The following is a 17,970-nucleotide window of genomic DNA, read 5'->3' on the forward strand; positions in this document are numbered from 1 at the left end:
CACGATTTCATTTTACAAAAGGGCTCCCTTCCCTTTGGTTTCTTTGTTCTCAGTGTTCTCCTCCTTTAAGAGGAAAAAAGAGTGGCTGATGCCACTTGACTGTGTTGTTGAGTCTGTTTCGACAACAAAATTACAATGTGGTGGTTTTGAATTTGTGTAGCATTTATGTGACTAATGATTGTTGCCAAATATAACCATGGAATAGATTGATGTTTAAGATATCAGTGTTGGGCTATGGTACATGACTACTTCTGACCCAGAGAATTACCCATGTTGAAGATGTGTCGGATTCCAATACTTTATGATTCACTGACACTTCTAGATCTCTTTGTTTTTTTCTAAATACTCCAACAAATTTACAATTGTAACATGCTATCTATCCTAATAGTAAGTTTTTTATATATGAAAATAGAACATTACATACAGTTAATCTACCAAAAATTTCCAATATATAACCATATTATCTTCTAAAAGAATTAAAATTAGCCGAATCCACAAACCTTTGTTATTTTGGTTAGCCAAATCTGACACTCGATAGTCGATACCCATATCAGATTACGACTCTCGCATCCGTACTCATGCAACATAGGTGTTGGGAATTTTGTTACAGATTGCACAATCCCTACTCAAAAGTCAATATTGATTATTGGACACCAATACTTTAGGATTCACTGGGACACTTCTAGATCTCTTTAATCTGTTTTTTATAAACACTGCAACAAATTTGCCATTATAATACTAATAATAATTTTTTATATGAAAATAGAACATTACACTTACTTAACTCAACTCAACTCAACAAAGCCTTTGCCCCAAACTAGTTGGGGTCGGCTAAATGAGTCCTTTAGAAAAATTTCATGAAAAAAGTCAAAGGAATCTACTCAGCTCTAATCCTGGCTCTAGTTGGCTTCTTCTATGCAGATCTTTTTCTTCCATTCTATCCTATCCAAGGTCATGTTCTCTGTTATGACCTTGGATAACATAGAACATGAATCCTTCAAAATTTTCCAATATATAACCATTTATATTATAAAAGAAATAAAATTAGCCGAATCCATGATTCCTTTTTTGAGGTTAGCCGAATCCGACAATCAATATCCTTGTCAAATTCCGACACTAGTATCCATACTCATGCATGTAACATAGGTGCTGTGAATTTTGTTGCTGACTACCCAATCCCTACCCACATAAGGGTCAATATTGATTATTGGAAGTATATGGATGCTTACAATGGTGACTGGTGCAAATGAAATGGTCTCAAAGTGTTGCCTTGTATTTTAAACTCCATGCATAGACACACCAGATTAATTTTCATACTTTCAGGTTCTTCATGGGTTGGATGAAGTGCAAAAGCCATCGAAAACAATCTTTATAGCATGTGAAGAAGACATGGAGGAGGCATTGGCAGCGGCAAAGAAAGGGGTGTGTGCTTACACCAGCGACTGGGTCATGAATTGTGTTATGAGACAAGAGCTTGATTTGGATGCTGCTCAGTTCGCAGAATCTTTGTAAGTCACATGCTCTACTCACTGTAAGAAACTTGCCCATACATGTATATATGTGCTTATACTTTCTATACATACATGTCTTTCGTTTTTAAGTTAAACTCTCCTGCAAAGTTGGCAGCAAGATCTGTGGCTGTTGGAAATGTTAGATCTAACTATACTGTTCCAGAGCCATTTGCTCTGGCCACTGAAAAGCGTGCCTTGTGTGGAGCTCGACTTACTGGAGCTGATTGAAATAGTACAGTTTCTGGTTTTTATAAATGTGATGTGTATATGACAGGTTCTAATTGTAAAACAGGTGTATCAAACAAATTTTATATTCCCGTGTTTAGGGATCTGCTGAAAATTAAATTTTTTTAAAAAAAACTGTAACTTTTAGCGGCGGTCATGACCGTCGCTGTATGGTGCAAAACCCAGTCCAGTGTTAGATCTTTAGTCACGGTGACAACAACTTCAGCAGCGGTCTTAACCGCTGCTATATGAAGATATTTAGCAGCGGTCTTAACCGCTGCTATATTCAGACAACTTCCGCAGCGGTTTTAACCGCTGCTATATTCAGATATTTAGCAGCGGTCTGAACCGATATTTAGCGGCGGTTTAAGACCGCCGCTATATTGGCGAACCTAGACTATTAAGACTTGAAAACAGTAGCGGTGATGACCGCTGCTACATAGTTCCATACACAAGCGGTCCATATAGCAGCGGTTTTCACCGTTGCTGTAAGATATAGCGACGAGAGATTTAGTAGCGGTTGGATAACCGCTACTAAAGGTAATTGTAGCGGTTTTGGCGTCTTTGAGCAGCGGTCTTGCCCGCTGCTAAAAACCATTTTTGTTGGCCCATGCTTTCATCATGGCATCCAGAAAACTGAGGCCGTATTTCCAAGCCCACACAATAAAGGTCTTAACCGATCAACCACTCAAAGTAGTAAGAAGGCAGAACTGGAGGAATCCAATGTATCCCACATAGAATTACAGGAAAAGGACAAGAAAAGGATAGGAAGAACGGAGTCGCCCTCCCAAGCAAGTCTTAAGGGGGGAACAAAGGGGAGAGGAAGCTTCAGAAGACCAGTTATTGACGAATCACAATGACTCCGAAGATGAACCATGGCCGAAGGTTCCAAAGAAAATTGCCTAAGACACTCCCAAAGATCCCAACCTGCTCCCATCAAGCTAGCCGATTATGTAACTCAAAAGTATTGAGTAATTTGAACTCTTAGGTTTAGTGTTTTGTTTTGTCTATCCCGAGTCTTTGGATCTCCCCCTCTCATGTGTTCTAAGTTAGGGATGGTGTCTTGTACCCATGAATGTAACATCTTTCTCCTTATCTAATAAACTGGTAGAGGTCCCCGCCAAAGCCTAGCTTACCTGCCAAAAAAAGTGAGCGACTGGGAGTGAGATGGACACAAAAAAAGCCCCTGAAAATAGAGAGAGAAAAAACATACGTTGAAGCAGCTTATTTTTTTTCAGTGTTTTCAAGGATTTCTCATGATCTCTCCATGCTCTGTCCACTCCTTCCCTCCTTCTTAGCTCCCATCACACACGTATTCCATGGATTACTTTTTTGTGGTTGGCAAACATGCCTTTTGTTGGGAAAGTTGCCTTATTTCCTGCAAGTGTGTGGGAGGCAATATAGAACGGTTTTAGGTTTTGGAAACCTAGGTATAATAGATCAATAACTCTTGCATGAAGATGTCAAGGCAAGTGGCGACTGTAGAAAGACAAAACCGTGTGTGGGTTTTCTCTTGGGGCCGGGGAGAGAGAGGGAGAGAGCTTCTTCTCTGGATTTTCCTCTTGGTTTTTTCTCAGATTTTATCGGGTTACTCTTGGGTAGTCTCTTGGTTGAGATGACAAGGAAAGGGTTGAGGGTTTGTGGGTTTGGATTAATCCATTGTAATCCTTGATATTGCTTTTTCTCATAGTGGGAGATCATGTTCTCACCTGTAGATGTAGGTCTTTATGCCAAACCACGTAAAATCTTGGTATTCATCTTGTGGCTTGTGTTTATCTTTACTTTTCCATTTATTTGTGCACGATCGGATCGAATTTGCGTGATGGTTTTTCTCAACACCCTTAAAAACAAATTGGTGAATCCTAGAATGAAGAAAGGAGTGCCGTTGGGGAGTGAGGTTATCATTCGCCTAGAATTATTATTACGATTATTATGACAAATACAAGCCATATAAACCCTATTCAATGAACCTTTTATGAAACATAAAACAATTTCAATAATGTCTTTAGAACAACTTCAAGATCATAAACCCTACGCCAACCATCTTCAAGTTCTCTGATTCTTGGAAAAGAAACGAAGGATCACATAAAATAGCACCCTATAGAAAACTGCCCACCCCAACAACCAATAGATCATCTGCCACTTATCTGACTTAGTGGTACTAATATCCAATTGATATAATATCGAGTTTCCGGTCACTTTGTTTCCGTCGGGATCAGCCCCGAAGCTTCGAGTCGTCTGAAATTCGTTCATCAACAACCCTTCGTACGGGTACTTCATCGTGGAAGCATGATTCATCCATTTCCAAACCCTAGGAATGTCATGGCTATTCAAAAAGTACCCACAAAACAAGAAGAAAAGAGCGGTAAAGGCGATCACAGCCGCGTAACCCAATATGTAATTGGGCACCACTGAGCTAACAAAGACCACGAATGAATTGGTAGAGAGGAGTGAGACATAGAGAATAAGGAAGAAGTAGAGGAAGTTTCCGCGTAGTGCTAAGGCGAACCACACGATTATGGCATAAGTGGCGGCTTGGACAGCGAGGAATGGGAGGTAAGTAATTAGGCCCGATATGACATAGGATGAGGCCCGATAAGCATTGTGGGAGCTCTCTCGGACGAAGATGAAGCGCTCTTGGATGAAAGCTGGGACGGCATCATTGGATGAGAAGAAGAATAGACAAACTGTGAAGATGAAGAAACTTAGAAGATTGGTTATTCCTTGCATGTTCTCTTTGGGTTTTAGGAACATGGTGGCCATCATTAGGCCCATGAATATGAGGACCATTTGTCTTGAGAGGAAGAGCTCTGGGGTTCGCCGGATGTTTGTGAAGTTTCGGCGCATTAAGACCCATATCTCGGTGAGAAAGGAGTTGGCGAATTTGGGTCCGAGGTGATGGCGGTGGCCAGCGGCGTTGTTTGAGTCCATCGGAGTCATGTAGTCTCCCTCATCCACGGTGTAGTCGCTGCTATGAGGGGTTGGGGTGTCTGGGAGTATGTCATTAGAGTAGGTGTAGATGCCCGGGGAACTACAAGACAAGGAAGAAAACATGTTATGCAAGCTAGATAGATTTCCACCGCTCCTTTTAGCATTTTCATCCCTTTAGGTTTGTCTTGATTGCAGGTCAAGGTGGCACGGCACGAAATTTTACGGCCCACATGGCCTGCGGGCCAGGCACAACACGGCACGATTTGGCCGGGGGCCGTGCCGTGCCTAACCTCTGGCACATTCGTCATACCGTGCCGGCACGAAAAAACAACCATATAAAGCCCTTTTTACACTGTTTTTTGTCATGCCGGGCATGTCGTGCCGCTTTTCGTGCCGTGCTGTTTCGTGCCGCATGCCTAAACCCTCAGCCCGGCTCGGTCCACGTCTTCGTGCTGTGCCGGCACGGCCCACCTCACTGTAGCAAGCGTGCTGTGCCGCGGGCTGGTACGGCCCAGTTGCCACCTTGAATTGCAGGATAGATTGTTTTGGATAACATATATTCAAGGATAAGGGTTTTCCATTATTCGTCACAGGGCTATCCATGGTAAGATACATCTAAAAAAACACTTCATCTTTAAAACAAAAGAGAGAGGTTGAACTACATTCCCTCCAAATGATGGAATGCATTTATCCTTATTTTTTGAAACAAAGGGCACGTTTGGCTGCCGTGAATTTATTTTCATGAGAAATTAGTGTCTCCAAGTGGTGAGATATGAGAGAGGAGTAGGGCGGGTGGGAGGAGGAGAGAGATTTGAGAGGGTAACACTGAGATGAAGATCGACTTTTTCCTGATTTGTAGTCACTTCTCAGTCTCATCTCAATCGTGTCCTCTCAAAAATCTCTCCTCCCACCCGTCCTACCCCTCTCTCAGTACTTAGAGACACTAATTTATCATGAAAAGAAAAATTCCTGGCTGCCAGATATGACCAAATTAAGCGTTTTCCATGGATAACAATTATATGATAAAACTTATCAAGAACAAGCTATCCAAGAATATGAGGCAGCCCAGGATAAGGTCTTACTCTCGAAAACTTATTCTACCGTCCAACATATAGAATTTGATTCAATTTCATTAATATAGGTTTAAATGGATGAGTTTAGGGTCATTTCATCATTAGAAAGGAAAGAAATTATGCTAGTGCTCCTTTGTTTATACCTCAGCGGATTCTGCGATGATTTTCGTTGGCCACGATGCATTGATGGAGTAAACCTCAGTGTCTCCATGACCCCACTCTGGGACCCACTCCAAGGAGATCTCGACGATGACCAAGGGCTCCTCAGACTATGATCAAAATCTCTCTCCGTTCGATTTGGATCTGGATCGGACCCTGCCGAGAGTGGAAGCCGCTTTCCTGTCCTCCGTTCATCGCCGGGCCCACCCTTCTGACCATCCTGCAATTGCTTCAATGGCGTTGTTGGGGCCATAGATACCGATGTATCCATATCGGAGAGTCTCGGCGGCATCATCCCGGTAATGCAAAAATTTGCTAATGCTTCCACGCCGAGCTCCGATTGATCATACTCTTGGATCACATCTAAGAAGTGTTCTATGGAGTTTTCACCTTTAGGGATTTTGCGTCCCATTCGTGCGAGGTGGTGGGCCACGTCCTTTGGTGCACCCTGGAACACGAGTTGGCCTCGTGCGAGTATTATTAGGTGATCGAGGAGCATCTGGATCCGGTACGAGGGTTGATGGATGGTCAGGATCACTGTACTTCCGGATCGTGCAATGTGGTGGACCTTCTCGATGACACTCTGAGCACTAGTCGAGTCTAGACCGGAGGTCGGCTCGTCTAGGAAGAGCAGTGGGGGTCCGTGGATTATGTCCACACCTATGGAGACCCGTCGGCGCTCCCCGCCTGACACCCCTCGGGTCCCTTCGTCACCTATGTAAGTGTTCCTGGATGACTGCAAAACATAATTGAAATTAGGAAAAATGAATAATGCTGAATTTGGGGCTTTATGTTGAAAAAATTTGGGCCCGCAATAATGCAAAAAAAAAAAAAAAAGACATTATCAGATGATCCCAATTATCAAATCAGTGCCATAAAAAAAAAGACATTATCCATCGGCAGCAATAAAATAGATGGTCAGGATTGCTCAATCAAAGAAATCCAAAGGAGAGGCCAGCTCAATGGATAGCCCAGGTCTACAATCAGAACAGGCCTTATCATGGGCCCTGATACTGATCGGCCACATTACAAAAATCAGAAAGCGATCCTAACCAGATGATCAGTGAACTTTTTCCCATTTAATACGGACGATGGGTTACTTTATTTTAACCATCCATTAGGAGATCACGGCTCGGATAGGCTTGATCGTCTAATGACTATGATTTTTGTACTATACCCTGTTCAGAGTTCCATTTGGCCCACTATATGGATGATCTAGATCACCTCACAATGCCGCCAATCTACGATGGTGATGTACAATTAAGCAATCCAAATTAATCATGATTTACCCAACAAGCCGATAAAACTTATGTACTAAACTAACTCAAAACCAAGCCAAATCTCAGAATTTCAAATCACCTACCGACAATCCGAGCTGCTCCATCAGCTTCTCCACCCGCTGCTTCTTTTCGGCCTGAGAGATCGACCCCAATCGGAAATCAGCAGCGAACATGAGCGTCTCATAAACCGTTAGCATCGGAAAAAGTCGATCATCTTGCATGATATAGGCCGATGTTCGTTCAATCAAACTCGGGCTCATCTCCGTCCCATCTAAGGACACTCTCCCCTTTAAGCTCCCACTCGCGATTCTTCCCGCCAAACCATCTAAGAACGTCGATTTCCCGGCCCCACTGGGGCCCATAACAGCAGTGATGCACCCTTTAGGTGCGTAACCCGTGATCCGATTAAGTAAATCGACATCGTGGCTAGTCCATTTCCCGTCGAAATGTTCATTCTTCACGACCGTATAGGTAAGGCTAGAAAATTCAAGCCCGCCGGTGAAATTTGATGGCTTGATTAAGTCTAGCACCACGTCGCGAGCGTGACCATTACCGTTATTTCGATACGCCATTTTCTTCTTCTTTTTTCCCTTCTTAATGAAGATTAAAGGGTGATTAGGGAGAGGGTCTAGTGCATTGAGAGAGAGGAGAGATTGCTAGAGAAATGTCTGATTTCTCTCCCCACTTGGGGTTGAAGGGGTTGAAGGGGGATAAAAAGAGAGTGAAGGATTTGAGTAGGGACACCGTACAGCCGGTATGTCTTAATTTGGAGTTGCTTCCAAGGTTTGTTCATTGAAATAGCCGTTGGAAGTCGTTTTAGTTGAAAAGTTTAAGGCGTCTTTGTTTTCTCCAATAGTTAATGTGCGAAGATTACAAAAGCCACCTGATTAATGTAATTCCCATGCAACGTTGGGCCCAGTATAGGAGTTGACAGATAATGTTATCTCTACTGTAGAAGTGGCATGTGTAAGTGATCAGGACCGATCATCTTGTTGGCTTTAAAAATGTTACCGATCAGATGATCCTAGCCGTATGATTTGCGTGTGACAAACGGAGGGTAGTACAAAATGACCCAAAGGGTGGGCTAGGATCATCTGGTCAATGAATAATTGTGTGGTGAGCCATCTACAAAGCCTTTTGGGTGTCATGATGACGAAAGATGGCGATTTTGACATACATTTTGGCCTACATTTACATAAATTGTACTTTACATTTTTTTTATATAAAATTTGAGGTCTGCTCTGGTGCCTCATTCTTTTCTGGGCTAAATGTAAGGGTGCAACTTGGGTCAGGTTCAACCCGAACCCGTCGGGTCAACCCGAGAAAAGGTTGGTTCGGGTTCGGTTGAGTTTGGATCGGGTTCAGCTTGAGGGATTGGGCAACCCGACCCAAGTGAAGCCAGCTGACATTTTTTATCATTTTGATTTGAGTAAGCTTAATAAGTCAGGTTGAACTCAGGTCGGGTTGGAAAAATGGGTTTATCAGGTCGGATTGAACCTCATCGAAAGTTGGAACTCAGGTCGGGTTCGGGTTCGGGTTGGAAAAATGGGTTCCTCGGGTCACGCGTCGGGTTGGACCCAACCCTACCCGAGTTGCGCCCCTAGCTAAATGGCAATTTTGACATACATCTTGGCTGTAGATACGCAAATTTTCCAAAATGTGCATGCCAATGGTTAGAATGACTTCTTCTCTGCGAGATAGAAATCCTTGGGAAGTTGTTCCTGGGATTCGCTACTTTGTTTGGGTAATTTTATCTCAATTAAAATCCCAGGATTGGTGACCCTTCTTTTATCAAGAGTGAAAGAAACAAGTTATACAGCCATATAAGAGGCAGATGATAGGAAGATTTGAGAGCAAACAAAAGGTCTGTTTTGCATGGCCTAAAGAAACAAAGAATGAGAGGAAAGCTATCATTTTCTATTGATCAAAATGATTGTAAAAACAAATATCTCACGACAGTAAGTATCCTTTCTTCAGCATTTTGTTTCACTCTAAATAAAGCCAACAACTTCTTTGTTAGAACCGGATCTTGTGTCGTTCTTTCGAAGACTGTAAGTTGTTTTTTGTCTCAATGCAGGCTAAAAATTTCCATGGAAAAGAATTTCTCAAAAAATGTGTTTTTCAGCGTTTTTCTTTCCATACCCAGCTTACCTGTAAACTAAAAATTCAAAAAGAAAATATTGTTAACGAAAGTTTGCAAGCCACCTTTGATCTTGGTTAGATCGTTGAGTTTGTGATTTGGCGTTTGGGTCTTTCTCTTTGTTTCTTATTCACCTAATCTAATGCAACTTTTTTCTTACTAAGCTAAAAAAGAGATTAGTGACTAAGAGCTATTATTTATATGGAATGTCAACGTCAAGATGCGGGGGAAACAAGTAATCCAAACTCAAAGATCTAATAAGAAGACAAAGGCAAATAGGAATTGAGATCTTCCAATTTCATCATCATATGGATAAGGGTGATGATAAATTCGCACAGTCTCTAAGATAATTCGCACCCCTTTATGTGGCAGACTTTAACGCTTTTTAACGTCAATTCACGTTAGAGGGGAGCGAATTTATCATTGCCCTATGTAGGGGTGTAAACGGATCGAATTCGAATCGGATATGGCTATATCCGAATTCGATTACAGTATAGACTATCCGAATTCGGATTCGAATTTGACGGATATTTAATATCTATTACCGAATTCGTATCCGCCGGATATTATTCGAATTCGGATATTATCCGTATCCGTTTATTCGGTAAATTCAAACATTTTATTCCATCACTTTATCTTTCTTCTCCTTCTTACCCCTCGAATGAATTTTCCAAACCCTAAAACCAGACCTCTACAAAATTAACTCCCAAACTAAAATATATGAGATCCTCTTCTTCCTTTTAAAACAAATGCAGAGAAAGAGGCGATGGGGATGGATCATGGTGTTGGTAGTGGTCTTTGGGTTTTTTGTTTTTTGTTTTTGTATATGATGGAATGGGTTTGGGATATTTTGAACAGGCGAAGTGGGAGTGCTGATTGTGAAAGATGAAGAGAAATGAGGATGGAGATGGGGATTGGGTCAAAGATGGAGGTGACTGGCGGTGATGGAGGTGGCTGTGAGAAGGTGGAGAGGGGCGGCGGTGGATTTTGGTGGGTTTGAGGCACCAAGGAATGCCGAAGATGGTGTCTCAGCCTCCTCCTTTCTCCTCTCTCTTGCTTCTCTTTGTAAACCTTAGAAGTCCCCTCTTTTAATTGTATTTTGGGTTTTTATATAACCATAAGTTGGGAAATTGATCTGAGCCATCCATTTACCATCAATGACCTAGACGGCCTTTTTGCTTTAGAATTCTCTAGAAACTATGACATCTTCTTTCAATCACCACCACCCATTTGTCTCTTTCATCCTACAGCCCACATTTGTTGCTTCATAAAGACGCCATGTCAAACTCCAAGAAAGCCCTTAAAATGAGAGATTACTTCATTTCCTACCCAAAACACTTTTTGTTTTTTTTTTCTAAAAAGAAAATTCACTTTTCTTTTAGAAACAAAAGATAGTGTGTCATTACTATAAATAAATATTAATGATATTATTAATAATAAATAAAAAGAATTTACTTCTCGGATTCGGATGTTAAACAGATCGGATATACCATTTACCAGTTTCGCATCCGCTTAGAGCCGGATATCTCATAAACGAATTCAGATAATATCCGCTTGAAACGGATCCGGATAATATTCACTTTAAACGGATTCGGATGCGGACGGTAATCGAATTTTTGAATATCCATTTACACCCCTAGCCCTATGGTTGATTTTGAATTCATTTATTTTTTTATTTTTTTTATAGGTAAGCTGGAATCGGTTCGGACTCTAAATGGGAGGCATAGACATAGGCACAACCCTTAATCAATAGGATGGGATCCAGATACTGCCGTAAAAGTTTGTCTAAGGATCCTAGATCAGAGTATATTTGGCTATCATATGAAAATACTCTTCATTTTTTACTTAAAAACTACATATACCGTGTTATGCTTAAAATTTGTAACAGATACGACAGTGATGAAAGAGCTGATCTGGCGGGCCCAAGGGGCTGAGCTGAAGGAACTAAGCCCTGCACAAGACTGGACGAGGTCAGAAGACCAACCCGGAGTCGTTGCTCCGGACGGACCCTTCAACACTCAAGTCAGTATGAGCAGAAGTGCAGAGCCAAAACTTTTAAAAGTGGTAGTTTAGAAATTATTACCCCCTTCTTTGAGCCTTAGGAGGCCTTTTATAGAGAGAGCCCTGGGGTGGTTCAATTACCTACCCCAGGACAGGTGTCGGCCCATTTGTGGGTTTAAGTTTACTTGCTCTTGGCAGATTACCAGACTACCCCTGGGCAAGTGCCGAATTCGTGGTGGGCCCTTTAAGGGCTACGTGTCGACAGCTAATTGGTCATTGCGTTTTATACCCCATCAGTTGCCCCCTAGTTCTCCAAGCCATTGTGGTGATTTGGGGAAGTACGAGGCTGTGCTCCGGAGCGGCTAGAAAAATGAAGTGAAATGATCTGTCCGGCCAAGCCATCTGGGCGGCCTAGGACGGCCAGAAACTTGGAGTGAAATCTGTCCGGCCAAACCATCTGGGCAGGCTGGGACGGGCAGAAACTCAGAGTGAAATCTGTCCGGCCAAGCCATCTGGGCGGCCTGGGACGGCCAAAAACTCGGAGCGAAATCTGTCCGGCCAAGCCATTTGGACGGCCTGGGACGACCAGAAACTCGGAGCGAAATCTGTCCGGCCAAGCCATCTGGGCGGCCTGGGATGGCCAAAAACTTGGAGTGAAGTATGTCCGGCCAAGCCATCTGGGCGGCCTGGGACGGCCAGAAACTTGGAGTGATATCTGTCCAGCCAAGCCATCTGGGCGGCCTGGGACGACCAGAAACTTGGAGTGAAATCTGTCCGGCCAAGCCATCCAGGCGGCCTAGGACGACCAGAAACTTGGAGTGAAATCTGTCCGGCCAGACCATCTGGGCGGCCTGGGACGGCCAGAAACTTAGAGTGAAGTATGTCCGGCCAAGCCATCTGGGCGGCCTGGGACGGCCAGAAACTTGGAGTGAAATCTGTCCGGCCAAGTCATCTGGGCGGCCTAGGACGACCATATTTTTGTCATTTTGTGCAACGTGCCATATCCTGTGCGGCTTGGGACGACCAGATTTTTGTCGTTTTATGCAACGCGCCATATCCTGTGCGGCCTGGGACGACCAGATTTTTGTCGTTTTGTGCAACGCGCCATATCCTGGCCGGGCCGGGACAACCAGATTTTTGTCATTTTGTGCAACACGCCATATCCTGTGCGGCTTGGGACGACCAGATTTTTGTCGTTTTGTGCAACGCTCCATATCCTGGCCGGCTCGGGACGAGCACAAACACTCAGAAAACACTTAGAAGATTTTCAATATCCACCCTGTACGTGTATACATAGAAGGGAAGCGTATGTAGTCTATACACGTACGTATTATACGTATTTTTATACGTATGCGTATGATTGCCTCGCAGTGTGTGTCCTTCATTAATGAGGGACACGTGGCGCCACCTGGTTTGCGAACATGAACCACCTCAAGCCTCAAGGCTATAAGAAGAGGTTTTCAACCTTCACTTTTCACTTTCACTTTTTACTTCCTCTTTTTGCTCTGCCTGTTCGGCTCTGATAGCTTGTGGTTGTGGTCGTCCGCGAATTAGAAGCCTTTCTTTTCAGACCGGTAATCTTGTTTTCAGGGCGTCTCTATTTGATTTTTCTTTTGTGTTCTTGATGTCCGGTAGTACCTCTAGTTCTGAGTTCGGTTCTAGGTCGTCTTCAGGGGAGTACGCATCTTCTAGTAGCTCAGGGTCTAGTTCGTCGGACAGGACCCAAACTAATCCGACCAGGGTTCCCGGTCCGTATGTGGTAAGCCCTAGGATAAACATAGTTGATCTTGATGAGCCCGTAGGTAGCGGGGACGAGGTGATTTTAGACTTAAACACCACCCCGGTCCGAACGGACAGCTTCTACCGGGCAGAGACGAGTAGAGGTAGTGATGCTGCCGAGGCGTCCACCACATTCCTTCCGGGCCGGGCCGGGCCGCGGAGGTCATAGCTAAGGCCCGGATGGACGCCAATCCTCAGTACAACGTTCAGGCTCTGTACGAGGAGAATTACCTTGAGGAGTCCAAATTAGGGGAAGTTCGGGATATGTACTGTATTCCCGAGCGGTTCAAGTTGAGGGCGGCCATAGAGGGTGATAGGGCTTGTAACGATAGCACCGACATATGTATCTATGAGGATTCCCTAAGAGCCAGGCTTATGTTTCCTCTGCATCCCTTTTTCGTGGAGGTTCTCCGATACTACGGCCTGGCCCCAGCTCAAGTTGCGCCGAACTCATGGAGAACGTTAGTCGGATTCATGTACCTAGTCCAGGGCCGGCTCCAAAGAAACTTGTCCATTCCATTGTTCCGTATGAGTGCGCACTTGAAGAGGCACAAGGACGGAGGTAGGATCTATATAAGCCAACGTCCTGAGGTGAAGATGATCACCTGCATTCCATCTTCCATTCATTCATGGAAGAACAGGTTCTTCTACCTCGAGGACAGTGGAAATGCTGAGTCCTGGTCGGTTCCCTTAAAATGGGACACCCCGGACACGCTTGCACTGAGCCGCAAGCCGGTCCTGGAGGGCGAGGATAAGCTCACATTCGCTCGGGTCTATGACGAGCTGCAGCGAGAGGGGCTGATTTATTGTGTGGAGTTTTCCAAGGAAGAGGTTCTGGTCGAGCTCGGCATTAGTACTGCGACCCGGGCACATATGTGGTTTTAGGCTAGTTTTGATCTTTAGCTTTGTCTTTTGCTATTACTGGCCGGTTTGCCCTGTCGAATTTCAGAGATGCAGAAACAGTCCGCGCTGGAGAAGGTAAGGCAGAGTGCCTTTGGGAGGGGGCAGGGCCAGAAAAGGAAGGCCCCCGAGATGTCTAATCCTGCACCAGTGCAGGACGCGCCGCCCAGGGGTAGCAGGCCATCAGTGAAGATCGTCGACGCCTTTGGCCGGGGAGCTGGATCCTCCCGGCCCTCGGATGTGGTCCTCGGCATCCAATCCCCCCTCGCAAGGCCTACGGACAATATTTTTCGGCCCAACTGGGCCGTTCAGAAAAATGACACTGGCCTGGGTGACGCCCAGGTAGCCAGGGAGATAGTCACCAAGGGCTTGTTGAAGCAAGACAAGCTCAAGGTCCTGCACGAGTCTCCGGACACGGCCGACGAGGCCATGTTCTCCTTGATCTATCAAGTATTATTATTTTTTTGTACTTACACCCTTTTCTCAACCCGCAGATCGGATGCTATTATAATGACCTTTGCCAGAAGAGCCGGAGCTTCTCCTCTGCAATCACCAAGTCAGAGGAGCAGAATGGCAGGTTGAAGCAGGAAGCCATCAAGCTCAATAGGTCCATTCAGGAGCGGGACCAAGAGATCACACAGCTGAAAAATGAAGTGGCCGTTCAGAAAGAGAAGGCCAGTGATGCCCTCAATCAGCAGAATGAGAGGGCTCGGGAGAGGCTGAGGGAGTCCGTGAAGGAGGCAGTGCAGAAGAAAGAGGATGAGCTTGTCAACTTGTCCACTGAATCTTATAAGTTGGGGTTCATGGATTGCCTTGATCAAGTCAAGGGGTCCAACCCGAATGTCGCCCTGCAAGGCCTTGTCCTGCCTGAGCCGGTGGCCAAAGACACCGACGAACAGGGAGCCCTTCCAGCAGCCAATGCCCCCGAGGTGGATCCTCAGCGGGATTTTGGTCAAGAGGGGTCTTGAGCTCCCCATCCTCTTCCTATTTTCGCAGGATTAATGGATTCTTTTTGTAATGGCCCCTGAAGGCCCAACTTTTGTAATGGCCCTTGAAGGCCCAACTTTTTATGAATACAAGTTTCATTGTCACCTATTGCTTCTCCTCATGTTCGCCTTTTGACTAACACTGGGCCAACAACACTTGGGAACATGGATAATTTCCGACCAGAAGTGCGCTTCCGGTTTTTGTGAAGGCGAACCGAGGTGAACCGAGCAGCAGATATCCAAGTTTTATTGAACTTGGATTATTGTGAAGGTTTGGTTTTCTGCCTGAGTTCGTTCTTGACCAGAAGTGCGCTTCCAGTCTTTTTGGAGACGAACCAGGGTGAACCAAGCGGCGAGTACCCGAGTTTTATTGAACTTGGGTTTTTGGCGAGGGTTTGGTTTTCTGCCCAGGTTCGTTCCTGACCAGAAGTGCGCTTCCAGTCTTTTTGGAGACGAACCGGGGTGAACCAAGCGGCAAGTACCCAAGTTTTATTGAACTTGGGTTTTTGGCGAGGGTTTGATTTTCTGCCCGGGTTCGTTCCTGACCAGAAGTGCGCTTCCGGTCTTTTTGGAGACGAACTGGGGTGAACCAAGCGGCGAGTACCCAAGTTTTATTGAACTTGGATTTTTGGCGAGGGTTTGCTTTTCTGCCCGGGTCCGTTCCTGACCAGAAGTGCACTTCTGATCTTTTTGGAGATGAACTGGGGTGAACCAAGCGGCGAGTATCCAAGTTTTATTGAACTTGGATTTTAGTAGGGGTTTGGTTTTCTGCCCGGGCCCGTTCCTAACCAGAAGTGCACTTCCGGTCTTTTTGGACACGAAGCGGGGTGAACCAAGCATGATCTAAGACGGAGAACTCGAAGCTTGCAAAGAAACAGTAGCCTTTTCATTATCCATATCTAGGCGTAATTACAACGGCATCCGGTTTTGCACCAGGTGAGAGGCTATTGGTAGTATTTTCTAAGATCCTTCGAGTTCCAGGCATGGGGTAGTAGATCCTCGCCAAGCGTCTCCAGTTTATAATTCCCTGGGCGAATGACTTCTTTCACTCGGTACGGCCCCTCCAAGGTTGGGGAGAGTTTGCCTACCTTCTTTGGTTGAGAGATGGCGGCCTTCCTATTCTCTTAGACGTATCCTCATGCCGTGGTAGTGGGAAACTTTCTGCTTGTAGGCCGCGACCCTGATTCGGGATTCTTCCCAGACTTCTTCCAACAAGTCGAGGTTTGCACGGAATCCATCCCCGTTGAGAGGTTCGTTGAAGTTGGTGACCCTGGGAGACGGGACACCAATATCAACGGGGATTACTGCCTCAGTCACAAAGGACAGGTTGAAGGGCGACTCCCCCGTTGTGGTGCGTGGGGTGATACGATACGCCCATAAGTTGTGATAGAGTTCGTCAGCCCATCAGCCTGCTTTCTCGTCCAGCCTTTTCTTAATCCCTTGGAGCAGGATTCTGTTCGTAACTTTGGTCTGCCCATTCGTCTGAGGGTGTGCCATGGAGGTGAACCTTTGTTCGATTTTCAAGTCTGAGCAGAATTTTCAAAAGTTTCGGCAATCGAATTGCCGGCCGTTGTCCGTTTTCAAGACGCGGGGTATCCCAAATCTGCAAACAACGGATTTTCAAAAGAAGGTCTGCACATTTTGCTCTGTGATCTGGGCTAGAGGTTCAGCCTCCACCCACTTGGTAAAGTAGTCTATCGCGACTACGACAAACTCACGTCACCCTGATGCTGGCGGAAAGGGGCCTAAAATATCCATCCCCCATACTGTGAAGGGGAGTGGACTGATGATTGGGGCCATTGGTACAGCCGGTTGATGTATGGTGGGAGAGAAGTTTTGGCATCTCTTGCACTTTTTTGACTAGGTCCAGGGCGTCTCGTCTCAAAGTTGGCCAGTACAGGCCTCTCAACAGTACTTTGATGGCGAGGGCCTTGCCCCAAGTGTTCTCCACAAATTCCTTTGTGGGTTTCCTGTAGAGTGTATGCGGCATCGCTTGGTCGGAGGCATTTTAGGTACAGAAGAATGTACGACCTTTTGTACAGGCTCTCACCATCTAGGGAAAACCTTGCTGCTCTCTGTATCACTTTTCGGGCTTCCTTCTTTCCTTCAGGAAGCTTCCCACTACGCAGGTAATCAGTGATCTCGTCCATCCAGCATGGCTCGTGCTCGACCTGCATTATTTCTACGGCCTCATTATCAATACTGAACTTCTTCAGAAACTCCATACATATGCTCCCAAGAGCGGTGTAACCGGACGCTGCTAGTTTGGACAACACATTTGCTTTTGCGTTTTCCGTTCTGGGGATTCTAACGACCTCAAAGCTTTTGAACTTGCTAGCTAGTTGGCGGACCTTGGAAAGATACTTCATCATGCGCTCGTCACGGGCCTCGTAGATTCCTTAGATTTGATTTGCGACCAATTGGGAGTCGCAATATGCCTTCAGCCTTTCGGCACGGGTTTGGACTGCCAAGTTCATTTCGGCGATGAGAGCCTCATATTCTGCCTCATTGTTGGACGCGCGGAATCCGAACCTCAGTGCATAGTCCAGAACAAAGTTTTCGGGCCCGGTGAGGATCAAGCCGGCCCCGCAGCCAGTCTTACTCGAAGATCCATCCACATACTTCCCAGTGTGGCCCATCAGACAACGTATTCTGGTCTGCCTCCCCAACTTCTGCTCTTACAGGTTCATTCTCCCCAACTCCTGCTTGTCCCCCAGGTGTAATCTCTTCTACTGCTGGAGTTTGGACAGTTTCGGACGCGGTGCTTTACCGGGGGATGGTACATTTGGCTACGAAGTCTGCCAGCACTTGGGCTTTTATTGCTGGCCTGGGCAAATATTGGATATCGAATTCGCTCAGCTCCACGGCCCACTTCACAAGTCGCCCTGAGGTGTCCGGCCTGTGGAGAACTTGTCTGAGTGGTTGCTCGGTTAAGACCTTTATTGTGTGGGCTTGGAAATACGGCCTCAGTTTTCTGGCTGCCAT

General features: G+C 45.4%; 1 protein-coding gene across 1 annotated transcript; it reads right to left on the bottom strand.

Moving 5' to 3' along the window:
- Positions 1-3,782: 3,782 nt before the first annotated feature.
- Positions 3,783-7,751, bottom strand: LOC143857489 (ABC transporter G family member STR2-like). The gene is made up of 3 exons (XM_077367918.1): positions 7,263-7,751; positions 5,884-6,635; positions 3,783-4,767 (listed from the first exon to the last, which is right to left on the bottom strand). Exons 1-3 carry the CDS (start codon positions 7,749-7,751, stop codon positions 3,783-3,785), a joined length of 2,226 nt encoding a protein of 741 aa, XP_077224033.1.
- Positions 7,752-17,970: the final 10,219 nt, after the last annotated feature.

The sequence above is a fragment of the Tasmannia lanceolata genome, unplaced genomic scaffold (assembly GCF_043159265.1).
Source record: "Tasmannia lanceolata isolate RefF3 unplaced genomic scaffold, GAP_Taslan_0.1 ptg000025l, whole genome shotgun sequence".
In the NCBI taxonomy this organism is placed as follows: Eukaryota; Viridiplantae; Streptophyta; class Magnoliopsida; order Canellales; family Winteraceae; genus Tasmannia; species Tasmannia lanceolata.